The sequence below is a fragment of the Lytechinus pictus genome, chromosome 9 (assembly GCF_037042905.1).
Source record: "Lytechinus pictus isolate F3 Inbred chromosome 9, Lp3.0, whole genome shotgun sequence".
NCBI classification, from domain to species: Eukaryota; Metazoa; Echinodermata; class Echinoidea; order Temnopleuroida; family Toxopneustidae; genus Lytechinus; species Lytechinus pictus.
In genome coordinates, this window is record NC_087253.1 from 17,745,692 (window position 1) to 17,773,435 (window position 27,744).

The 27,744-nt window shown below is 36.8% G+C and overlaps 1 protein-coding gene across 1 annotated transcript; it reads right to left on the bottom strand.

Moving 5' to 3' along the window:
* Positions 1–287: 287 nt before the first annotated feature.
* LOC129267629 (protein lin-9 homolog) lies at positions 288–24,576 on the bottom strand. The gene is made up of 12 exons (XM_064104370.1): positions 24,511–24,576; positions 21,245–21,369; positions 19,844–19,960; positions 19,062–19,321; positions 14,268–14,393; positions 12,422–12,585; positions 10,540–10,673; positions 9,493–9,575; positions 8,471–8,606; positions 6,975–7,055; positions 1,309–1,434; positions 288–302 (listed from the first exon to the last, which is right to left on the bottom strand). The coding sequence occupies exons 1-12, from the start codon at positions 24,530–24,532 to the stop codon at positions 288–290; spliced, it is 1,389 nt and encodes a 462-aa protein (XP_063960440.1). The 5' UTR covers positions 24,533–24,576.
* Positions 24,577–27,744: the final 3,168 nt, after the last annotated feature.

Here is a 27,744-nt window from a genome sequence, read left to right on the forward strand (position 1 = left end):
TTTCAATAAAGTAGTCAGGTGATAATAACATTTCAAACTGTCTCTTCCACACCATTAGTGTTACGTTGCAAACTCTAATTTGATCACAAGCACATACCACACTTACTTCACATTTACTTCACATATCACATTTACTTATGATTGTAACCTTGCCAAATTATATGCATGAATATTTTAAGGATGATGGTGATAATAGCCATAATAATGATAATAATAATCACAATGACAACAACAATAATAATGATGATGATGATAAAAATTAAAACGAATACTGCAAATATTGATAGTCATACTAACAGTAACTGCAAAATTAAATAATGATTGTAATCAAGAAAATGAAAGGGATTAGAAAAACGCTATTTCGCAGTTTGATTAAATACTCAGGTTGCTTAAAAAAGTATCAAGTGAAACGCCTCTGGCAGTCTCGCCTGCATTATGCAATTCAATGTGGCAGCAGTGCTGAATTTTGAAAACAAGTAAGATAAGTATTTACTTGCGAAAAACGCCACTCGTATGATTAAGTTCATTGACCTTCAATGACCTTTGGCTTTGATCATGTGACCCAAGACTACTTAAGATTACACTTATGTCCACGTTTTATGAACTAAATCCATAAACTTACAGTTATGATGGAATTTTCATTCCCCAAACATGGTCAAACTTCACAGACCCTAAATGACCTGTGACCTTTATCATGTGACCTGAAACTCCTGATACTTGATTACTATCTATTATGTCCAAGTTTCATGAACTAGATAAATGTACTTTCAAAGTTATGATGACATTTCAAAAACTTAACCTTGGTTAAGATTTCAATGTTGACGAAGATGCCGTCGCCATTGGAAAAGTGACGCCTATAGAGACAAAACATGTTGCTAAGGAATAGGAGTCAAATATCCCCCAATTCTGAAATACAGAATTTCAAAAGCAAGTAAATCTATATTTTCCACATAATAAAATGGCACATTTCCTAATTCACAAAAAAACAAAACTCATTAGTCAGAGCTTCCTTTGGTCATTGGATGGTAGAGATAATGATGATGTATTTGCATGACTTAGTGCCACGATTGCCAGCAATTTTATCTGTTTTCCTTGCCTTTTCTGTCTTTTCAAAGAGTGCATAGGGGAGCATTTGGTAGTGTTATGCACTATATAAGCATTTTGGTACTATAATAATAATAATAATAATAATAATAATAATAATGATGATGATAATAAACAAATACTACTACTACTACTACCACTACTACTACTAATAATAATAATGATAATAATAATAGTATTATCAATCAAATAATAAATACAAACCTCCTGACAGTACTTCTGTACACCCATTAGATACTTGTTGAGATCTGTGTTCAGTTTATCCACTTCAAGAACGTTGATTGCGTACCTCTGCTGGAAATCATCAGAGTAGGTCTGACCAAGAGATTTCTGTATCAATAAAAATATTATACAAATACATCAGGCTTTGAGAAAGTACAGTGGGAATTATTTATCCGAGGTTGGACTGGCGATGTTTATCCCCTCTGAAAATTAGTTATTATAGCCAGTCCAACCGAGGACTAAGAGGGATATAAAAGTGGTTAACTATTAAAGAGGGATATTAAAGTGGTTAACTTAAGATTGATAATACATGTATATTCCATGTAATGTACAGTGTATTCCAGTTTCAGCAAACAGAATGCTGTATGCTATCTTTGAAAGTCAAAGCCAACGAGAAATCAGAATAGGATTGACCCAAAGATTTCAGCATTCATCAAAATAATAGTGGTCAATTTGATGTTTATAATAAGTTTTGTGATTATGTGTAATGCAGTTACAGCAAATAACTATTGTATGGTATCTTTAAAATGTCAAAGCAAAGGAGAAATCTTCAGAATAGGACTGGCCAAAAGATTTCAGCATTCATCAAAATAATAGTGGTCAATTTGATGTTTATAATATTATTTGTCATGTCACGTATTGCAGTTTCAGCAACAAACTATTGTATGGTATCTTTAAAATGTCAAATGCAAAAGAGAAATCTTCAGAATAGGACTGACCAATAGATTTCTGCATTAATCAAAATAAGAGTGGGCAACAACGTTCTCGCCAGGTTCATTCTGACGCTTGGCGGCGCGAAGCGATGATACGCAAGCCGCGCAGCGGCCTTGGTGCGTGCGAAGCACGCACGGGGGGAGGGTCGCGGGAGGGGGGTGTCCCCCCTACCGCGCGGAGCGCGGTAGCTTTCGAAAATATCAATATCGACGAGCTTAGATTGCTGCTAAATGCACCACATTTTATGTCTATTTAATGCTTCTCCGGCCACACAGCCGTAACGGTTGCGCGAATTGCGATCGATTGAAGCAGAAAGGCAAGTACTGATGAAAAAGGTCAAAAGAAAAGATTTAAATTCAATCTCATTTTATACTTACAGTTTATAGATTTATTCACATCAATGACATCGATAATGTACTCCATACTTTCCAATGTCTAGATCGCTACGTCCTTAGAAAGTGCGATTCATTTTGTGAATGCGTGTCAATGACCGACTACATCTACGGACCGCATGCGCGCCGCGCCACACCCTTACTGAATCCAAAGATTGTTCCGACTTTGTTTGGAAGCCTCGGAAGAAAACTTCCGAGGCTTCCAAATAATGGGCATCGGTATTCATGAGACGATATAATTTGCATGTTTGTTTTGTTTTCAGATACTCACTGAAACTATGACTCTCATAATTAAGACTTCTGCTGATGATGTTTATACTAATAATATCCAATCAAGATTCGTTTATCACTGTCAATTATTGCTATGTTCATTTGTATTGTTCTATACTCGCCTATAAAATAATGAATGTGTCCATCACGAGCGGGAGAAATATTTTTAGTCATTCATCATACTTTAATATTACGATTTTGTTCTTATTATAATTAATTGCGATTTAAAATGTTTTAAAAGTAAAGCTTAATTGACAGGAAAGTAGATTTATACTCACTGTCAATTATTCCTATATGTTCATTTGTATTGTTCTATACTCACCTATAAAATAATGAATGTGTCCATCACGAGCGGGAGAAATATTTTTAGTCATTCATCATACTTTAATATTACGATTTTGTTCTTATTATAATTAATTGCGATTTAAAATGTTTTGAAAGTAAAGCTTAATTGACAGGAAAGCAGATTTGTATTTTTAAATAATGCACTATGTAGGCCTACAAATACAGCGTGTGTGAAAGAGAGGAAGAGGGGGGGGGGAGGGTTGTAGCTAGGATGGTCGAAGGGGGAGCGCGAAAGGGGAGGGGTCGTGGCGTGGACAATGACAAGGGGATGTTGAGATCGTACGTGTGTGTGGGATTGGTGAAGAAGTCAATATTCGAAGCGAATTTAATTTATAGACATGTCTATACTACTACTGATACATGTATATTTTGGCGATTTTAAATTTTTAAAATATTTTCTTGCACCATGAGTGGGAAGATCGAGGTACGTGATTCAATAAATTGCATCAGTTTTCAAGTTACAGAAATTCACGAACAGATTATTAAAATTGAAAAAAAAAAGAGTCAGAAAGATCTTTTTATAGCCCCCATCCAGCGTAAACAACATGAAGAATATTTGAGGTCACGAAACCAGCTGATTCGCATTCATACAACAGGTTAACAGGTCACGCACATGGTACACAGTCATTCCAAGGGCGGGAATTCGGGGAAACCCGTTTTCAAGCACAATGATTGGCTCAACCCAGAAAGTGAATACTAATTAGATCACGTGCCATCGGCTTTGGGGCGTCTCGTTCACATTCCAACTCATTTCATAAATATAATCCACTCGCAGTAATTAGGCTAACGACGTTGTAAAGATAACTCTATATATAAAACACAATTCCGATATAAAACATATATAACGACATAAGTGAAATTGAAAAATTCATCCAGCGATATTCAAATTATACTAGCGACTCATGTGGGCGTGGGCAAACGAAATACATATCCTCTAAAACGTTCACACATATCAACTTCAATAATTCGTACTTGAAATGCAGGGGCCGCGGAAAGGTCTTGAAAGTGGGGGGGGGGGGGGCTGACCACCATGCAAAAAACGCAATCAGGGGAGCGTTTCATGTAAGGACCTGTCGGACGTTTTATCCGACAAGTCCCATTTCATCCGACAGTTACCATAGTAACAATGCTTCTTAGCCAATCAACATCAAGAAAAGTTGTCAGGTCTGACAACTTGTCGGACAAAAATGATGATGAAACGGGCCCCCGGTGGTCCTGTTTTTGTACATGGTTTTGGAAAAAAAAGTGGGGGAGCTGAAGCCCACCCAGCCCCCCCCCCCCCTGTTTCCGCGGCCCTGAAATGAATATCTGTGAATGAATTGTCAATTCCACTTTGTTGAATGTGTACTTTTATTGAAATCTATTGAATCACGTACCCCTCCCGACCAGGTCCAAGGGTTGATTTTCCACTCGCCATAAAGATTATGCAGCCACAATCACAGTAGACACATCCATAAAAGAATATTAATTCAATTCGCTCCGAACATTGACTTCTTTTCGCCAATCCCCTCCCCCACAAAGTCACAAACATCCCATCATTTTCATTTACATTGCCCACGACCACCTCCCATTATTCTCTTTCTCCTTTACACAAATTGATTTCAAATAATATTTTATTTTAAATCGTAGTTGTTACCGGGAGTTGTTAAGCAATTGTACAACAAATTCATGAAGCATTCACTGTAATGACTAATTGGCAGGCAAAGAGTAATAAAGAACAATACAAATGAAAATACACTGTACGTATAACTCACATTAAAAAATGAGTCGTAATATGAAAAAAGCGTGAATAAAATTAATAAAGATTATTACTTATGAAAATTATAACAGATTCAATGAATATCTGAAGAAAAAAAAAACATTCAAATCGGTTTTGGATCCCATCTAATTTTGGAAGACTCGGATAGATTTTGATGCCATGTGCGATTTGTATTATGTATGTGGCCATGGCGAGCGCTAGTGCAGCGCAGTGACACAGAACTTGGTAGACACACCGTCGCGAAATTAATCAACACTTTCAAAAGATCGATGTAGAGACCAAGACTTTGGAAATTATGGAGTAAAATTGGAATATAAATGTGAATAATCATTTTGCTGTGAGTAAATGAGTTGGACATTATATCAATCCATTCATGTGGCTGTGGCTTTGTCATTATTAACGTGATCTTTTAATAATTTTCTCAATTCGTTCTACGGCAGTGTCATCAGAAATGCATTCAATGAATTCATGTAGATGTAGCTATAATAAGGCTGGGGCCTGGGACGAGATGAAACTAAATTTCGATCGAATTTTTATATTATTTTTTGACACACTTTACTTTTGACAAAATAAATGACAATATCAACTGAAATTCGTAACATCTAAATTACATTGCCCAACCCAGTAACCCACGGTACCCCTCTCTTCTCACTTTATTTTTGAGCGTATTTTACTACCATTTTAAAGACGTAAATAATGAGAGCAATGCGATACGCAAATGCGAGGTAAACATCTTCGCACTTCCCACATAAGAGAGAGAGTTAAATTGGGCCTCGAGTCGAGGTCGTATCGTATACAGCATAGTAGCGAAGCAAAGAAATCCCGGGAAGAAATCGTGGAAGAAATAATCGACGAGTTTATTTTAGGATCTGAAAAGCAGATTGTTTTTATTTTAAATATATTATTCAGTTTTTTGTGTGGATCTAGGCCTGTTTTACAGTTGTCGGCCACGGTTGTCGGGGAAGTTCACGGTTGGCGGATTTGCCCTGAAAATTTTCAGGGTTGTCGGCGCCCGCCAACCGTGACGCGTGGTAGCGAGAACGTTGGTGGGCAACCTGACTTTATAATATGTTCCATCATAACATGTATTGCATATTCAGCAACAAAATATTGTATGGTATCTTTAAACATTCCAAATGCAAAAGAGAAATCATCAGAATCGTTTGTTGTTGTTGGAGCAAGAACACCAACAAAAAAAACACACATAAAATTAATATATCAAGAGAAATCACTGACAAAGACATTTCCACATCAATAAAAAATTAGTGATCGATTTGAGGTTAATTGCAATATTGATTTTTTTTCTATATCACTCCTGGAGTGAAATAAAAATAAACAAAAATAATTTTACAGTGCTTTTATTGCTGATGCTACAGCATATGTATGACACCAACATGATTACAGGTGGACAGTTTTGGTAAAGCTATGTACCACTGTCATTCTTTTGGCTTACTAAAAATAAGTTGATGACATCACAACCAGAATGAGATTTTTGAGCCCTTTTTAAAAAGGGTGGAGCTCAGCAGGTTGAAAAATATTCCATCAAATATTTAATTTTAAATTGGCGGAAATATATTTGGATATTCAAATAACTCTTTGGTTGTTGCGCAGCACTAGGAATCAACTTGATTTTGGAATGAAGGGGTTGTTTATATGGGACTTATCATGCTAGGTCAGAACTAGTGGTTATGACTCGTCTTTCAATCTGAGGGACGTGGGTTCCATTCCCAGCCATGTTATGTTTTCCTTTGGCAAGATATTTACCCACTTTGTGCTGCACTCAATTCAGGCGAGGTGAATGGGTACCCGGCAGGAAGAAATTCTTCATATGGGGCAATTCCATAAAATGATCAACCTTTTTGTAAGTCCAACCCCCATTTTTTTGCTTCACTTCATAAAATGACCAAGTCATGGTCATTTGAGAACATTACAGACTGTCAAAAGAACAAGAAATCTGAGACAGAAAATTTCATGAAGGTCCCACTTAGAGGGGTCAGACGTACATATTTTTTGGAATTGCCCATATGCTTAAGTGCCTATAGGTGGCAAAGCTATAGCCGGGGTAATATCAATATTATCATGTTAATCAGAGCCCACTGGTAGGAACAGTTTCCAGAACTGAAGTGGCTACCCTGGATAAATATGACGTTATTATTATTACTGCTTACCAATCTTTCTGCTTCTGTGTTCATTTCCTTCATCTGTTGAACAAGATCCTTCTTGTATCCTAGGATCTTAGATAGCTTTGTCTGGGTTTCATAGAGTGAGGCAAAAAGAAATGAAAATATTCAACGAGTTCACCTGTATGGATATACTACAGGGAAATTCCACAAAATAATAATACTTTTTGTATGTTTGATACCAACAAAACTAAATTCTGTTTTTTCTTCTTCTTTTTATGTATGTTCTTAATTACATAGTCACTGTACATTGAACCAAAGATCAGCATGATATACAATAGAAAATTTGACAGCATTATATAAGCATAAGAAGAAAGATTAACAGATACATATTTCATAGTAAGCAAAAATAGGGCCTAATTTGACTTTTCAATCTTCTTTATGCAATTTATCCCCAAAATGCTCTTTTTTAATATTTGCTTTCCATTTTATTTCTTCTAAGAATATTTCAAATGTATATTTTAAATTTGATTTTTTTTTTCTTCATTCTTACCTCTTTTTAGAGCATCGGAAATACTACAGGGAAAGTTCAGAAAACGTTAAATCTTTGTGCACTTCTGAACCCCCATAAAACGCATAACAATGTCCAAGAATTTGCACCGCAAATCGTAAGTTGCAATACGATTCAAAACTTCCAGACCTCTGACAGGTCGTATGGTCCAGTGGTTAGAGCATTGCACTCATAATCGCAAGGTTGTGAGTTCGAATCCCCACTCTGCTATTGTCTCCACTTTGATAAAAAGGCCCGAGAATAATATCTGTCGTCTATGAGGTCAGCCACTACGATTGATTAACCGAGACGTAAAATGTTTCCTAGGTAATTGGTTATACAGAGCTGCCAAGTTGTATTTTGCATTTTCAGTATTCTTATCCCCCAAAATCAGTATTTTGACAAAAAAATCAGTATTTTTACCGTGTGAGATAAATATGCAGACCTGCCAACCTCTGGGAATGAAAAACTGTATTCTGTGATTAAAAAAACTGTATTTTTCTCCAAAAAAGTGTATTTCATAATAAAATGCTTGGCGCACTCGCTCATCGCGCTCAAGCTGCATACAAGCTAAAATGCGCACTGCTCTTGCAGATGAAAAAAAAACATAAAAACATGTGTATATCTTCACCCAGGTTTTAACAAAATGATTGAAAAAAAAAACAAGTTACCTGAAATTACATTGATCTAATAACCATATTTGTGTAGGTTTATGAAATAGAGACATATAGAGATTATTTTTATCAATAAATTACGATTTAGTAAAAAAATAAAAAAAAAAAAACACATATTTTTCAAAGAAAAAACGTACCGCTGTATTTTGGTTGCAAGAACGTACTAAATACGGCTAAAACGTACTGGTTGGCAGGTCTGGTTATATACCAGCTTGGCGTTTACCAGCAAAATGCTGTCCTGCTGAGTTCCTACGGGAGTTACCATGAACTGAAACTTCTTGCCCAGTTTCTCTCTCCCATCTCATCATCCCGAAACTCACCACATGTAGAAGAAACGAGACGGGGAATCCCCCTAACATCTGCTCCTCTCCACCTTGCAGTTTCCCCCTCAGTGGAGACAGTCCTAGCATAGGGTCATGGTCGAGACTAGGCGATAACAGTACATCAAGACCAGGTCTGTATCAATAAAAACATAACAAAAGTGTCGAAGAAGTGAACAATTCAATGAATTCATAACTAATAGAACTGTATACTATATGTTCCTCTTATTGTGGTTTTCACTTTGATGGTGATAGTAATTGCATAGGGTCATGGACGAGACTAGGCGATAACAGTATATCAAGACCAGGTCTATATCAATAAAAACATAACAAAGGTGTCAGGGAAGTGAACAATTCAATGAATTCATAATAGAACTGTATACTATATGTTCCTCTTATTGTAGTTTCCACATCAATGGTGATAGTAATTGCATAGGGTCATGGTCGAGACTAGGCGATAACAGTACATCAAGACCAGGTCTAAATCAATAAAAACATAACAAAGGTGTCGTAGAAGTGAACAATTCAATGAATTCATGACGAAGAGAACTGTATAATATGTGTTCCTCTTATTTTGGTTTTCACTTCAATGGTGACAGTAATAGCATAGGGTCGTGGTCGAGACTAGGGGATAACATTACATCAAGACCAAGGGCCCGTTTCAAAAAGAGTTACAACAATACTAAATAGGTTCATTATTGCGGAATGAAATAATCGCTAGAGGGTATTCATTTGTCTCGCAATCTACTATGGTCAACAAGAGTTACAACTGTTGTAACTTTGTCATTATAGCAACTACCATGGCAACCTTGATTATGATTGGCTGCTGAGCCATGGTAGTTGCCAAAATTGCAAAGTTACAACTGTTGTGAATTCTTTATGAAACAGGCCCCAGGTCTATATCAATAAAAACACAATGAAGTGAGTGAATTCATGAAAGCATTATAACACATATTGAAACTGTTTACAAACCAGTTGTCATGGTAATAAATGACTGTGACATCACATTGGGCCATACATACCTAAGAGGTGTGAAATAATTTGGTCTCGGTCTCTGTTTTTGTAGGAAGGATGTCAACGATACAGTTTCTTGTTCTTCAGTACTCTATTGACAAATAAGAAAAGTCATAGGCAAAATATATTGCAGGGCTCGACATTAGCAGTGGCCCGGGGCAACCAAAAATGAGTCGGGCCGCCAAAATTCTGTAAATGCCAACGCTTGGTGGCCATGTTGGGCTACCAATTTTTTTGATAAATTGTAATGCTTTATATTGTGTTAGGGCCACCAAAAATATGAAATTGATGATTTTGGTGGACCGATCGGGCCACTGAGAAAAAAAGTTAATGTAGAGCCTTGCCATATGTAAGCGAAGAGAATATAGTTGCAGCAAACAATTATTTCATGACAAAGTCAAAATGAAGAGTAATTATAATGATTGACTTTTATATAGCGTGATATCAATCTACAACTTCTCAAAGGGTTTCACAATTATTATTATGCGGTAACTGGATTCATAGCTTTTTAGCAGCCTGATAGGCGCACACTTGCTAAACCAACCACAATGACGGTTGTTTCCTACCGGTACCTAATCAGCACCTGGGTGAGAGTGGTAAAGTGTGGATTGACGACTTGCCAAAGGACACAAGTCATGGTGGTATTCGAACACACGACCCTCTGACTACAAGGCAAGAGTCAGAACCACTACACCACATCGCTTCCACAATTGTCCCTATATACTGTGAGTGGTCTCTCAGTGACTATGTGTGTGTGTTATAAAGAATTAATCTTTAAATATACCTTTTAAGGTTAAAATAAAAAAATACAGACATAAAAAATCCAATAGCTATAGATTGTTGTTGAGAGGACCATACTTGTTTACTTGGTTACCATTTATCTATGGTAAGAATGTTTTGAGTAGTGAATTGGCATGTTATCGTTCAAGTGGATCTATATTACAAGACTACACTGCACACTGCATTATGGGTAAGACTTGAAGGCAGTGCTTTCATGAGTTGGTTTGTATCTGCTTTAAGATATGAACTGTTGTCAGCCCATAGATTCAACTTACAAGTACTTCAGTGTCCGGAACAGAATGCGTTCCAAAGTTAGGTCTGTCAAACGTTATTCTATAGGTAGCCTCTACAGGATCTAGCGCATCTATCTGGCCTGTAAACAGACCGTCGTGGGGCGTTCTCAAACGAGCTGTGGAGAAAAATAGAATAATAATACGCATTTATATAGCGCCATCTATCTAGAAATACCAGACCAGTAGTCTATTCCGAGACGCATTGTTATTATTATTATTATCCAGGCTTTAGCACAAGTTGACTTTTAGCGCTCAGCGCATTCAAGGAATTAACCCTGCCGTGTACCCATTTACCTCACCTGGGTTGAGTGGAGCACAATGTGGGTAAATTTCTTGCTGAAGGAAAACACGCCATGGCAGGGATTCGAACCCACGTCCCTCAGATTGAAAGACGAGAGTCGTAACCACTAGACTACGGCGCCCCCACATTCATTCATTCAGTCAAGTAATCGATGGCTGTTTTCTGACAGGTACAAAAATTATGGTGAGGTGCTTTTAAACAAGGTAGGAAAAAAGGAAGAATCAAAGTCATTTAGTCAAGAAACCTAGCTCAAGTATCTGATCTGGCCGCCATCATTATCAAGCCTAATCAATCGATCACGATAGCAGTCTCCTGCATTCCTCTAAATTAATATTATCAAATGAACAAAATGTTTTGTTATTTATTTTCATTAATTATGTTACAACCACAGTATTGTTGACTTGTTATACCTCTGTATATATTGTATTTCTCTGACGTGAATGCAGAAATAAATCAAAATCAAATCAAATCAAATCAAATTGGTAAACACACCATAGTGTGGCATTCTCAAATGAGCTGTGGAGAAAAAAACGGTATACAAAAATTGGTCTATTGATCTAGTTAAACTTTCTACCAAATACATGTACACAAATTATAGTGTAGTGCTCTAAACGAGCCGTGAAGGATTAAAAAAAATTGAATGAATTTAGTCAAGAGAGCTACTAGCGCATCTTTCTGACCTGTAAACAAGCATCGTGGGGATCGCAGGCTTTTGAGAAAACAAAACTAATAATATATAGTCAAGTGATCTAGCATATCTACCGGACTGGTAAACTAGCAATTGTGAGCTCTTATGATGAGCTTTAAAGAAAATAAAAAATTAAATTTGTGCAGTCAAGTAATCGACTGCAGCTTTCTAACCGGGAAAGATGTCAAATTGAGGTGCTTTCAAACAAGCTATAAAAATAGGTGCAGCGGTAGTCAAGTAATCTAGCACATCTTTCTAATTTGGGCCCAAAAATCAAAGCTAAGAGATTGATTGTGGGTCAGATTTTTGCGACTGATCATACACAATAATCAATGAAATGAGATGAATCAGCCCTATTGGCGCCACATTCAATGCCATCATCGATCGCCAAATCATATCATTATCAGCATTATTTATTCGACAATAAAAATGTGTACATATGAAGTACATGTAAAAGATATGAAATAGAGGAAGATAAGACAGAGTGGTCTTTTGGTCAGGGTTCACAAAAGGGGAGTTCTTCTCTGTTGCCTGTAAGCATGCGAACCCTCACATGTCACTCTGGATGAAACATTTAATATTGCACAATAAATACAAACGTTTACAAAAACTAATTCATTTCGATACATGGATATACAGATACGCAACTGACAACCTGAGACTTACAATCCTAATCTAACAATGGAATCCTAAAATTTCTGAAAAAGCATCTGAAGCGATCTACAGATTGATTTGGTGCAATACAAGTCCAATTGTTTCTATTTATTATTATCATTAATATTATTATCAATATTAATATCATTATTATTATTATTATTATTAACAAAAAAGGCACAAAACAAACAAAAAATTGAAATATTTCCATGACCTCTCACCTGTAACCTTTGTGCCAATACATAGGGGTATTGGGATCTCATCCGGGAGATCTTTGACCTCTGAAAGGTCAAGTTCTTGACCTTTCCTGTGTTGTAACATCCTGACCTTTTGTCTTCTTTCTTCCAGGGCTGCCCTCTCCTCCTCAAAGAATGCTGGCGAACATCTACAATTAAAAAAAAAACATTAAAATTAAAAATGAGAACATCAAATTATGATAACAATATTTTACTCTTATATAGCGCTGATCTCATTGGAAAGACATCTCTAAGAACTTTATGATGATGATAATGATGACAGTGATGATGATGAACAGCATTTGTATGAAAAATGAAAAAAAAAAAGATCGATGAAGCTCTATCCCTTAAATGTTGAACGCCAAACAGGGTATCAGCAACTCCCATCTTTTCACGTCTTTTGGTCTGACGCGGCCGGGGTTTGAACCTCTGCTTGTGAGACTTATGCTCTACCAACTGAGCTTATAAACAGGTTCCTGTAAAAAATTCAAAGATGCCGGCTCCCAAATATGTCACACATTATTCACAGTTGCCAGAAATGATAGGTCTGAAGTTCAGATTTGGAGGTCTCAATGTCGTTACAATCAAGTACCGGTAGTTGAATTGGTAGAGGATTCCAAAGACGAGGAGCAACTGACAAAAGAAGCTCTATCCCGGTATGTTTACAGTCAGTTGCTGGGCTTTTGGAGAATTAGTCGAGCAGAATGAAGTCCTGGGTCCCGTGACACAAAGGTTAGCGATTGACCATACGCTTGATTATCATGATTGATCGTACACAGAGGTCAACGCAATCAATCGTAGAGATAGTCTTCTACGATGATTGCTAAGCTTTGTTTTACAGGCCCCTGGTCGCAGTTGACGTAAACAATTACAGATATATTATTTCCCCGGTCACTGGATTCCAGCTTGCCCACACTCAATGTATGCATAAGATCCCCTCCATAAGGTGTATTACAGCAATGGGCAGTCGATAAGCTCTAATTGCTAAGCCAAGTCCAAGAGTGAATTGATGTGGTGAATTAGGCGTAATTTATACAAGAAATCTGCATAGACCATAGGTTCAACCGATTGTTTTCAAAACCAACTTTGTGAATTCGGACCAATGTATGCATAAGATCCCCTCCATAAGGTGTATTGCAGCAATGGGCAGTCGATAAGCTCTAATTGCTATTAAGCCAAGTCCAAGAGTGAATTGATGTGGTAAATTAGGCGTAATTTATACAAGAAATCTGCATAAACCATAGGTTCAACCAATCGTTTTCAAAACCAACTTTGTGAATTCGGACCAATGTATGCATAAGGTTCACTCCATAGGGAGTATTACAGCAATGGGCAGTCAAGACACTCTTAATTGTTATTCCAACAACAGTGGCATGAGCATCGTACTGGGTGGAGAGTGTCCAAGTCAAAGGGTGAACTGACAACTTGCCAAAAGGATGTCAGTGCCTTGGTGGGACTCAAACACTCAACCCTCCATTACAAAAGACAAGAGTTAGAACCCGTACACCACCACACTTCCAATGCTCAAACAGCAGTATAACATCAGTTAAAAATGCATATAAAGTGTGGGCTCTGTGACACAAAGGTTTGCAATCAATCGCTAAATACCTATGGCCAATCAAGATCATTGTTGCATGCACACTCGGTTTAAAATACTGACCAGGAACCAATCAGTGAGGTTCTTTCATATTTGCAATTCATCACAAATCTTTGTTTTACAAACCCCAAGGACTTAAGATCAAAATATGGAGGAAACTCTTTCAATAAATACAAATATGACAGTACAGTAAGACGTTGCCTTAAAAAGGCGAGTATTGACACTAAAACTAACCTTCTAGGCTTGCCCATCAACCTGCGGATTATACACCATTCCACTTTGGTCAATTTACGTTGCTTCAGCTGCGGAAAGGACTCCCTCAGGCAAATCTTGAAGTCATTTTCTCCTTCAAATAATGATCTGTGAAATAAAGTGAACGAGCAGCATAAATTCCAATTTCTGTAACAACTACAAATTGGTATGAGCACAGTCTAATAAATTGACTGCCAAAATGTAAAAATATATAAAGCAAGGCTCGACATTAGCGGTGGCCCGGGGCCACTAGAAATTCACCTCGGGCAACCATTATTGATAAAATGTTAAGTTTTGGTGGCCCGAATCGGGCAACCAATAATTTTCAGAATAGCGCAATTTTTCTCCCGATTTTGCACGCATTTATCAACTTTCTACAGTTCAAATTGCAACCCAGTTCGTCATGCGCCCTTTTTGTTGATCTACACACAAATACACACACACAAAGTTTGCATATTAGGCCTACAGCTATAGCATACAGTAGCTATTATCCAGCCAGCCGCGCCAGCCAGCCGCGCCGGCCGGCTGGCGTGAGCTTTGCATGAAGCCATATACAGCTGTGCTCTAGCTCTAGATCTAGCTCAGCCTATTCAGACTCCGGGAGCTGCGATAAAAAATGTTGCTGCTAAGAAATCTTCCACAGAACTTTGAAAATCTGAGTCAAAGTCACATTTTACACCAATGAAATGACATTCTACAGTCTATATTACGAAAATTTGGTGTACCCTGATAATTTGCAAGCATTAAGAAGAGGAATTATGACCTCTCTTTTGACTACAAAAGACCGATTTCCAAATGAATTAATACACATAAAAACACATAGGCAAGTACATCACAGTCCCACGTGTGCATTTGTATGTATGTTGATACTTGGTTTCTTTCGAAGCTGTGTCTTTTCTAGCCAAAAATAAACAGACAGTTTTTTGTTTATAAATGACTTCTTAAACCACTCTTGAGAAAGTAAATACTTAATTGGGAAGGCATTTCATTGATATGAAATGTGAATTTTTCCAACATTTTGGCAAAAATAGGGAAGGACTTTTCTCACACTTTTTTTCCAGATATAACTTTTGCCGTTTTTTTTCTTTCATTTTTTTTTACAGTGGTTAAACCATTTATACCCCTTCCCATTGAATATGCCTGATTAAAAAATATGTTTCTACTGAAAATAAAATAATACAAACTAAAGGATTTAAAAATAACAAGTGGAATGCCTCTGGCCGTCTCACCTGCATCACGCGATTCAATATAGCAGCAGTGCTGATTTTGAAAACTACTATAACTCGCACAAGATGTTCAGTGATACTTGGTTACTCTTATTTCCACGTTTTATGAACTAGACCAATACACTTATAGAGATATGATGGCAATTCAAAAAATACCCCCAACGTGGCCAAAGTTCTTTGACCTTACATGACCTTTGACCTTGATCATGTGACCTGAAACTCGCACAGGATGTTCAGTGATACTTGATTACTATTATGTCCAAGTTTTATGAACTAGACCAACACACTTTCAAATTTATGGCTGTAATTCAACAAATACCCCAATTTGGCCAAAGTTCATTGACCCTAAATGACCTTTGACCTTGATCATGTGACCTGAAACTTGCACAGGATGTTCAGTAATACTTGATTACTATTATGTCCAAGTTTCATGAATCAGATCCATAAACTTTCAAGTTATGATGGTAATTCAACAGATACCCCCAATTCGGCCAAAGTTCATTGACCCTAAATGACCTTTGACCTTGGTCATGTGACGTGAAACTCATGCAGGATGTTCAGTGATACTTGATTAACCTTATGTATAAGTTTCATGAACTAGGTCCATATATTTTCTAAGTTATGATGACATTTCAAAAACTTAACCTTAGGTTAAGATTTTGATGTTGATTCCCCCAACATGGTCTAAGTTCATTGACCCTAAATGACCTTTGACCTTAGTCATGTGACATGAAACTCAGGCAGGATGTTCAGTAATACTTGATTAACCTTATGGCCAAGTTTCATGAACTAGGTCCATATACTTTTTAAGTTATGCTGTCATTTCAAAAACTTAACCTCAGGTTAAGATTTGGTGTTGACGCCGCCGTCGCCGCCACCGTCGCCGCCGCCGCCGTCGCCGCCGCCGTCGGAAAAGCGGCGCCTATAGTCTCACTCTGCTATACAGGTGAGACAAAAATGTGCCATTCCCAGAAGGTAAGTGAGAATTATTTGCTTGGCTTTTAATTATATTCCAGTCAGAATAGACTGTTGCCACAGCTGTTAAAAAATATTTGTAATGGCTTCTTAATTTCCCCTTTTCCCCATGTTTATATTAATTTTGTTTTATTCATTTTTCTTTCACTTTCTTTTCTTTTTTTTCTCTCTAAATTTTTTCTTTTCTTTTTTTTCCCTGTTCTTTGTTTTTTTTTCTTTCTTCATTTTCTTTCTTTTGTTTTATTTCACTTATTTCTTTTATTATTTTTGTTTTCTTTTTGTAATATACTTTTTGAAAATTATTTTCATTTGTTTCCCCCTTTTATGCATTGTTCTAATTTTGCAGCATATTTTTCTGTGATTTTCTCCTGCTATAATATGCTGCAAAAGAGAAAACAGAAATAAACTGGATTTGGGGCCTGCATAATCTAGGATTTAGGATTCAAAGAGGAAGAAATGAAAAACCATTGTTTTGTACATCTATCTTAGTTTACTATGCACTATTTATTTATTTTACCATTATGAGTGTGTGTCTATACAGAGATTTAAAAAAAAGTCCACACAACCTGCGAACAATAAAATTCATTTATTCTCTTTCAATCATTTCATTTTTACAACGATAGAAACAATTTATATTTTACCACAAGCCAATTAGCAAAGTAAAATAACAGCAAACAAGGTTTACATACAAGATGATTAAGTGAAAGTAACTTAGTGGTAGTGGCTGCAGAATTAATATTTCAGAAGTTTGTTTTATTAATTTTTAATGTGTTTCTTTATATTTTTCGGACCACCAAACTTTAATATCGGGCCACCAAAAAAAATTATTTGATGGTTTTGGTGGCCCGAACGGGCCACCACCAAAAAAAGTTAATGTGGAGCTTTGTATAAAGGATTATTATTTATCATCATCTATAAAGTTTTAGCGATGCATTAAAAAAAGCATATTTCGGTCTGCATCAATTGCCTGTGCAGTATCAGAGCGTATCCCTAAATGGACCAAAATCTGAAGAATATCCCATAGGCTCCTGTACAAAATTTGCTATTGACTATGAGAGCATATTCAACAGTATAGTGCACATGCACAAATGCATGAAATATAAAATGCGTAGAATTAAATCAATGCGATGCGCAGCATAGAGCACGACGCTCAATGACGTCATAATGAACTACATGTAAGTCGCATGTCAACTACCAAATTTTATCTTATGAAGTAATGATGCCATTATGTGATAAGCGATGTGACTTGTTCAGTCAAATTTCTCCCTCTTTTTGATTGCTGGGGGTGGGAAAGATGAAATTATATTGGATGGCTTTATTTCATGGAATACCAGAAATATTCCACTCGTTAGGGCCAATATCCCACTCATCTACGATTCGTGGAATATTTGCCCAAACTCTTGGAATATTTCTGGTATTCCATTCTGAGCCATCCAATATAATATAACTACACAATTCTGATACAAAATCCAATTCAATTAATTTTGTTGTATGATCAATTGCAATGCATTTTCATGGGGCCTGGGTCCCATGTCAAAAAATGTTTGTAAGTTATGGATGACTTCATGCACGACTGATGGCCCTATCTTCTGCTAAATGATATTTCCTATTTTGCTAACTTAGCACGTAAAAACATGTTCTAGTCATTTGTAAAATCACACTAAAATTTTCTAAGAGCTTTATCAAACAACATCCTAAGGCTCCATAACGTAAAGCTTAGACATTGATCACAGGAATTATTTTTACAATTGTAGGAATCAGCTCAACTATCAACCACTAAACTTAATGGTCTGTATTCTGAAGTGTTTAACTTAGACCAGTCTTACTATGTGCTGAGATTATGGGGAGCCAAATATTCTAAAATTCTGTTTATATTGTATATTTCGAATATTTATTAATTCGTTTCCTTTTGCTTTCATAATGAAGAAATATGCTTCAGTTATCATTCCCAAACAATTATCAACAATGTGAGTGTCAATTGAGATAAAAGAGAGGATTGGTACTGTTAGGGATCCGTTCCCCAATCGGCTTTCCATAGTTAAACCACAACTTAAAACCAGGGTTTAATTTAAACCTGAGTTCAGAATACGGGCCTATATAACTGGGTCCTGGACCTGTAACACAAAGCTTAGTCATCATCATAGAACATTTTTTATGGTTTGTTTGCATTGACTACAATAAACACTCCTGAAGACGGACAGTCAACCTGCCCGAAACGTCGAGTCTCTCTACTACTCATCATCTCTACTCGCCGACTCAAGCCAGCATCTCCTCACTAGCTCTACTACTCAAGCTGTTCTCAACTCATCAATCTTTCCTGGTTTACAGTCCTTTTCAGGACTACTTTCAAGAAAGAATACTCTACTCTCAAATCTCCACTTTCTCGCCTATCCATTTCTTCTCTTCTCCTATCCACTGTTTCTACAACACTTCACATGGTGTACCGTAAACCACATCAACGATTGTACATACCACCATGCAAACCTTCAAACAACATCCGAATAAACAATAAATCGTATTACACTCAGCCCAACGATCTATGACTAAGTTAAATATCACTAGGCCCTGAACTTACTTGTCAATGTTTGAGTAGAAATATTCATAGATGCACCACTTGTACGCCTTGGGCAATTTCAGTAGGTTCTTGAGGCGCTGTCCCAGCTTCTGGGCGGACTTCTTGTAAGACACATGGCCGCTTCCCCCTGCTGCGGTGCTGGCGGATGAAGACGGCTTGGACGGCATCGGAGCGGGGGAGGGATTATGGGCAGAAGACTTGGAAGCACTAGGACGGGGCGGGGATACGAGCGTTGGGATTGATATATTCAGTTTTGTGGGCTGCAAAGAAAGGAGTAGATGGGAATTTGTTTTTAATCAAAGGCAAGTATTGATATTGAAATCATTGACACAAATTTTTTTTCTTCAAATGCAATATACAGAGTAGTTTTTTTGTTTTGCTGGTACATCCATTTGGAATAATTTATTCTGTTATTCTGGCATTATAATAGCCTTAATCTATAATCTGGCCTTTTGTGTTGTTTTATGTTCTCTTCTCAGGTTGTTTGTCTTAACTTTACATTGTATGCTTTTCATAATTATATTTGTAATATTTATACTTTTCTTGTAGGGCCTCCAAGACAACAGTATGCCAGTTACTGATGGAGCCATCCTACCAAAACAAGACTAATAAATAAATAATACTTTAAGTTGGGGTGGAATGACCCGGGGCCCGTTTCATCAGACTTACATAGTTGTTGTAAATTTGCTATAATTTAAATTCCACATAAACCTTGATATTGCGATTGCTAGCAAGTGCATTGATGAAATAGCCCTCATTATTCAAAACACATCAAATCTTACTGTTCTTTGAGATGGCGACATCTTAATTTTTTTGCTCGGTGAAGCCCTAATGGGAGACATGGATGTGTCCTCATCATCGTTGAATATCCTCCGATTTTTCTTCCGGATTCTTGTGGGCTGGGATGACAAATTGAAACAGATACATTCAAATGTAAAAAGTTATTCTTCTGTATCATCATCATCATCACCATTATCATCATCATCATCATTGCCATCATTATTACTATGATCATTGTTATCATCAGAATTATCATCCTTGGTTGCATGTCATAAGGTGGTCCAATTTCGCGAACAGGGTAAAAATTGTCAAAAATTTTATTTTTTGATATGTTATAGCTATTACCATTCTCTAAATAATGGAAAAGTTTTAAGTCTCGAATACCTTTATTTTTCCTTAAAATGACTAATTAACAGATAATTATTACATAGACGTCCATGTAAATGTGAATTTTGAAATGTGTTTTTTTCAAATTGGACCTGCTGCACATAAAATGGTGTCAAAAGTTAATGCAACATTAGATCACCCTAGTAAATTGCAGTTATAATCTTGAAACATCAATAATTAAATCTGTACCAAAAATTGAATAATTATCTATCATTGTATGCATATTAATTATACTAATTAATTAACAATATTTAATTTCACATTTTTGCCCCCAAAATACCTGTCACTGTATTTATATGCTTGGCAAAATGACAACATCATGGGTAGAAATGTTTGTTGCAATGATACACAACATTTGTACTAAAAATCAAGATTACAAATTAGATAATTAACCAAATCTCTCTGGTTTACTAATTGATTAGGTTGCAGATCAGAGCTGACATACACATGTATTCCATTGCTGCATATTTTCAAAATTGTCAAATTTTTATGACATTTAGTTGTTCCCTGCTTTAAAATGCCCAGAAATATGAGGATAACAGTCATATTACATATTATAGTAAGTTGTTTATTAGGTTTAATTAATATTTTATCATTTACCGCATCCACCGGCTCCGCCACCCGTTATTTCAAACTTAATGTGCTATAGTTTTTGTTCCTGATATTGTATTGATCTAATTCATAGTAATATATTTAGCCTATAGTTCTAGCTTCAAAATGAGATATTACTCAATAAATTTGGTCAAGATGCTGTGATGTAGCAACAATTTATCCATGGCACCGTGTGGAAAATTGTTCATACGCCACCCTTTTTGCATACCCAACTTATGAAATGCGACCCCTTATCATTTTGATTATCATCATTGTCACTAATCATGATTATTCAAAGAAGTAGAAGTATAGTTATTGTTATTATCATCAATATCACAATCATACATATCAATGATCATTATTATCACTAATTTGGATTATCATCATTATCACTAATACATGTATTTTATCATCATCATACTTACATGCCCTCTCCTTGGCACGGATGGAGTAGTCCTCGATGGTGATGCCTTACTCGGACTAGGGGCCGGTGACGGGGAAAGCTTAGCCTTCCCTGCACTTCTCAGGCTCATCAAAGCCTCTGCAGATGCTGCATTAGCAAAGAAAAAAAAAACAGTGAGGGAACGAACACCACCCACTTGGGCCACAATGGTTATGATGCCACAGGGAATGATTTTACTGGTATTGCATCGCAATTTGCTCCATATTTATTTCTACTGCTACTGTATACATGAAGTCTTTTGACACAGGACTGTACAGATCCTAGTTGGGAGCTTTTCTCTTATGACCAAAAATGCTAATCAAAATTATTCCCTGTATTTTTCTTGATGTTCACGAGGGCCGTATTTGTCTAACAAGGGCGCGCGATTTATATTCATATCAAAGACACTACTACAGTAGAGGCGCCGCTCCAAAAATTGGGATTGTCCCAGAAAACAAGGATATCCTCAATAAGCCAAGACAAATTGTGTCTTGATAAATTGAGATTGTCCTTGTTTATGGGGAATTTTTTTTCACTTACCCCTGCAGGACATAGACGGCAATTACGGGGATTGAGAGTGCAACAAATATATTCAGTGACCTCCATTCCCCCAGTTCACCATCATTTTCACGACTTGCCGTCTTCCAATAATGTTATGAAACCTGATATGTTTACATTGACAAGCACACTCGATTGATGTCGGCACTTGACAGGTGAATGAACTTTCCTAGATTTCTTGTGTGGATAACTCTTTGAAAACTGAGACAGTCCCTGTCAACTGGGACCATCCCAATATGCTGACCGGCGCCTCTACTGCTAGGTACTCAAACTATTTTACACGCAAATCGATGTACCGGTAGATCTAAAGTGCTACGAGAGTCAGGGAAGTGTCCAATATTTTCTTTGTATAGACTTTGGTATATCGTTTATGGACAAACGAATAAAAGTTAGTACTGCTGGTTTTGTTCAAGGCACATAGAATTTTTCTATTTTTAATAAACTTGTCGTCACTTTAAATGATTTTTTAAAAAGTTATAAAAAATTATCATCACCAATAATAATTCAAAAGTATGTTTATTGCATTTATTGGTGCCGATATTTTATCAAATAATCATAGAAACTGCGCATACATAGAATTAGACAATTTACCAACGCGCTAAATTAAGGTTGTGAAATTTATTAGCACTATCATACTGGGCTTCCTTTAGTTTTATTTCTGTGGGCGTGGAAAAGACATGCGAACAGTAGAGGCGCACTGCCAATATGGGAGACTCTCTCCAATATGGGAGATTGTCTCCCATAGTGGAGACTTGCTTTGCAAAAAGAATAAAACAATACCAACAAAAGCGTAATTTTTTCCATCCAAAATTTTGTCTCACTTAGGTCAGAAGCCCTTTTGTTTTGTGTGTGGGTAAAAAAAAAATCATTATCAAAGCAAAAGTAGACAGTGAATTTTTAAAGTAGACGTCTAAAAAGGGTAATTTTTCATGAGGAATCTGCTTATCACATTTTTATTTGCCGTCAAGGTAATTCTTTTGCAGTAAATGTAAACAAAAGAAATTGGTCTCCCAATCTGGTGACTGTGTCTGAAATTGGATACCCAAATTCTTTACAAAAGTCTCTAATATTGGAGATAATCTCCCACATGGGAGACAGTCTCCCATATTGGCTGTGCGCCTCTACAACTGGCAAAACAACTTTCCAGGCCGAGGTAAGCGATATTGCCATTTTTTATTTGAGATTTCAATATAGAGACTAGATCTAGAATCTATAAAAATAAAGAATTAAAAGAAAATCATTGTCTAAGTTTAAATCATTTTGACTTATTTCTCGATAAAACAATAAATCGGATAATCACGACTCGCATCACTTTTCAGGCAGCATGCCGAGACTAACTAAGTACTTAACTCCAGGGGGGGCAGTCAAATATATTGCTGTACACACGCGTGACCAAAAAAAAACGTTTAAAGGGGTGTTTTTTCAGTTTTGGACGCGGGCCGTGCGTGCACTCGTCAAGGGTATCAAAAACACAGATTTTAAAAAAGGGGTAGGCCTAGTTTTGAAAGACTGGTCAAATGTATTTAGGGTGTTTTTTTCCAAAGGCAAGCCTTTTTTAAAGACTAGCCAAACGAGTTTAGGTTAGAACCTCTGTTTTTTTCCCCAGCCCCGGGGTCATATTCTGGCGACAACTTGTTTAGGGGCCAAAATGTGTGAATATTAATAGCCCGCGAAAAACTTGATTAGGGATTATTTTGCACACATAGAAAAACTCATTTAGGGTGTTTGGAAATAATTTGGCCATGCGTGTGTACAGCAATACATTTGACTTAACTCTAACATGTCGTTAGTCTGACTCTTATATTAGCTACACCAAAAGCTTCGGTCTCTGTATATGTATGTTGGTGGTTGCGTTGGCTCTACTCACCAATTAACGTTACACTGTCACTAGTTACAGAGACCGAAGTTCTAACTCGATCGGTACAGGGAGTAAAAAACAACGGCCATATGTTTATATATTAAGTTCGGATCAACCAGGGAAGTTGGAGTTGCGCGACAGCCGAAGTAAGTCACTATTTTTCCACTTATAAGTTTATTTTTTCCCGTTTTGGTGCATTTCTGGCCAAAACAGAATTGAACAATCTTTACTTTACTTTAGTCTTTAGTTTGTCCAGTTCTTTTTATATATTAAATCTTTATGAAATAAAGACAAAAATCGATGAGCCCCATCGGGGGATTTTGCATTGTTAACCAGCATAATGGTGGCTGCACGATAGCGAGCCGTCTGTGTCAATGTCTGTGTTGTGTACGACGAGGAGAAATTTGTTTTTGAAAATAAAATTAAAAACAGACGGCTGCCAGCTGTCTAATGACTAATGTTAGCAGGTTAGGAGTAAATGAATGGCAAGATCCTTAACATTCTCCACGCATACTTCAGATTCTTAAATTTGTTATATGTTCTAGATTGAACTTTAGTTTCACTGACACTGGTCACTGCACTGGCCACTGCGCCAGGCCAAGGCAATGACTTCGCGATAGATCTACCACACAGTTTTCAATATATGGGACTGGAAAATAACCAGCGTCGCGGAATACCGTCACGAAAGTAATTGCAATTAGGAAGCACAGAGATGCAGCAATAATGCCAAAATTGATTCAGACCATTATCTCACTTTCATCATCAATCTCATTATCTACTCCAATAAGCATACAACACAGATTAAATGTAAAAGCAATGAACTTGATACAAACTTTCAAGAGCTGTGTCCGCCATCTTGACGCGCCTCTTTTTGAAGAAACGAGATGCATTGTGGGATATTAGGCTATTTTTAGATCGCGAAGCGATTATACTAGCGCAGCAGCGGCACCAAGATTTTTTGTTGGGGGGGGGGCACTATAGCGTACCTAAGGGGGAGCGCAGACTGCCCCCCCCCCCCCCCCCGACGAGTCACAAGCAGAAAAAAAAACGAAAAAAGGGGGGAAATAAGAGGAAAAAAGAAAGAGAGAAAAAAGGGAAGGGGAAAAAGAAGAGTTTAAGGACGTTCCACAGTTATGTTTGTGCGCATCATGCTCTGTGCATATTTTACACTCTGCGCGCTGACGTCACAATGGATGAACAGGTGATTATTCAGCTGTAGGTATGAGCTGATTTTTCTCCCTATTTGCAGTAACTGCAGATCCGGGGAGCGTTTCATCAACATTTTTGTCCGACAAGTTGTCATATCTGACATCTTTCCTTAATTCTGATTGGCTGAGAGGTACTGTTACTATGGTAATTGTCGGATAAAACAGAACTTGTCGGACAAAGTCCCTTCATGAAACGCTCCCCCGATGTGTTATCTTATGAAGCTAATAAACTGGAATTATTCCGTCGACCATTTTGTTAAATACCTCTACAATTTCAAAATGTTTTACTCTGTAGTGCTGCAAAGTATGACGAATATGACCCCGAGTTTGAATAAAATAGTGGTAGAGTGGTTTGGAATTTTTCATCACATAGATACAAAGCTTTTGGCGCATTTTGGGGTGCTTTGAAAAGCACATTTGCTCTAATAAATGCTGATAGTTTTTAAAACAACCACATGAACCCATATTTATATTGTTTGCACCTCTTAGGTATACCTTCCTCTACAACTTTACAAAGTTTGGTGAAAATGACATGGGTTTTGAATAAAGTGCAGCATTTCTTGTACTTCTCAAGTTTGTTATTGAAATTTCACATTTTTGAGGTTGAGTTTTTGTTATCTTTCGCGCAATTTCTAAGAATTGAGAGTGCTGTTAGACTTGAAAAGCAAAAAATTAATAGCAATATAAATACATTATCCATCGTAAGGATACAATTATTAATTACATTGCGAAATTTGATAAAATTTTCATGGATTTTGACTGAGTACTAGAGCTTTAAATTATTATTGTTGTGATCTCGTGAGGTCTAAAAATGCCAAATTCTTTTGGATGCGCAATTCTTAAAAACATCATCCATTGGGGTTAACTTTGAAGCTCTATACCAAAAAATCAAGCACATGGACCCATGTTAATTTTTGCATATTTGGAATATTCAGGTGCTAAAGTAACTATGTGCAAAGTATGATGAAAATGACATGGATTTTAAATGTTTGGGAGCAAGACCACGAAACCATTCGCATTTTAAACCGTATTAACAGACTTTTGCTTGTTTTCGGCGCATTTTGGGCTGTTTCAAGCCAACTCGCAATACTTTGGACACTGATAATTTGAAAACGAGCACATGGACCCCATAGTTTAAATGTCTTAACTTCTTAAGAATATATTCCTCTACAAATCTAGAGGGTATGACTGATGAAAATGACATGGATTTTGAGTGTTTGGGAGCAGAACTAAGGAATGATTCGTATTTTAGACATTTCGGACGGTATAATAAGACTTTTGCTTGTTTTCGGCGCATTTTGGGCTGTTTCAAGCCAACTCGCAGCCGTTTAGACACTAATAGTTTAAGAATGAGCACATGGACCCCATGTTTTTATATTTCAACGTCTTTAGAATAAAATCCTTTACAAATCTAGAGAGTAGGATGAAAATGACATGGATTTTGAATGTTTGGGAGCAGAACTAAGGAACCATTCGTATTTTAGACATTGTAGACGGTATAAGGAGACTTTTGCATGTTTTCGGCGCATTTAAGGCTGTTTCAAGCCAACTTGCAACATTTTGGACTCTGATAGTTCAAAAACGAGCACATGGACCCCATATATTTAATATTTTAACGTCATCAGAATATATTTCTCTGCAAATCTAGACAGTATGATGAAAATGACATGGATTTTGAATGTTTGGGAGCGAAATATGAAACCATTTGCATTTTAGACAGTATTATCATATTTTTTGCTTGTTTTCGGCGCACTTTATAATAGGTGGATTTCAATATTTTCAAGCCAACTCGCAACATTTTGGATACTGACAGTTTAAGAACAAGCACATGGATCCCATAATTTTAAAATTTTAATGCCTTTAGAATATATTCTTCTACAAATCTAGAGAGTATGATGAAAATGACATGGATTTTGAATGTTTGGAAGCGAAATATGGAACCATTTGAATTTTAAAGGGTATCATTAGACTTTTGCACGTTTTCGGCGCATTTTAGGTTGATTTCAATATTTTAAAGCCAACTCGCTACATTTTGGATACTGACAGTTTAAGAACGAGCACATGGACCCCATATTTTTAATATTTTAATGCCTTCAGAATATATTCCTCTACAAATCTAGAGAGTATGATGAAAATGACATGGATTTTGAATGTTTGGAAGCGAAATATGGAACCATTTGAATTTTAGAGGGTATTAAGAGACTTTTACATGTTTTCGGCGCTTTTTAGGCGATTTTCAAGCCAACTTGCAACACTTGGGACACCAGTAGTTTAAAAACGAGCACATGGACCCCATATTTACAATATTTTAATGCCTTCAGAATATATTCTTCTACAAATCTGGAGAGCATGATGAAAATGAAATGGAATTTGAATGTTCGGGGGCAAAACTACGGAATCATTCTCATTTTAGACGGCATTATTCACTGGCGTAAATCCGTGTTGATGGGTGGGGGGGATGACTGAAATATTTTGGCATTTTTTTGCAATCATGTTTTTAGATATGCAAGGAATTGTCATTGATATGTCCACAGTGGCGTACCGTGTGTCACGGCATTGGGGGGGGGGGGGCACCAGCAAAATTTTTGAATGACTGAGTGAGTGACCTAATAGAGACATTTTAAGGACAATGTCATTAAACGGATATGTATCTCACTGATCAAATAATGCGAGCGCGAAGCGCGAGCTGAAATTTTTTAATATTCACACCTAAAAAGGGACATTATAATCAAATTTGTGTATTCATGATAGGTACCTGTCTCGCTTAACAATGCGAGCGCGAAGCGCGAGCTGAAAACTTAGATAATTCAGACCTGAAGTGGGGCATTCTAAGGTTTCTTTGTAGGAATTAACTTGGAC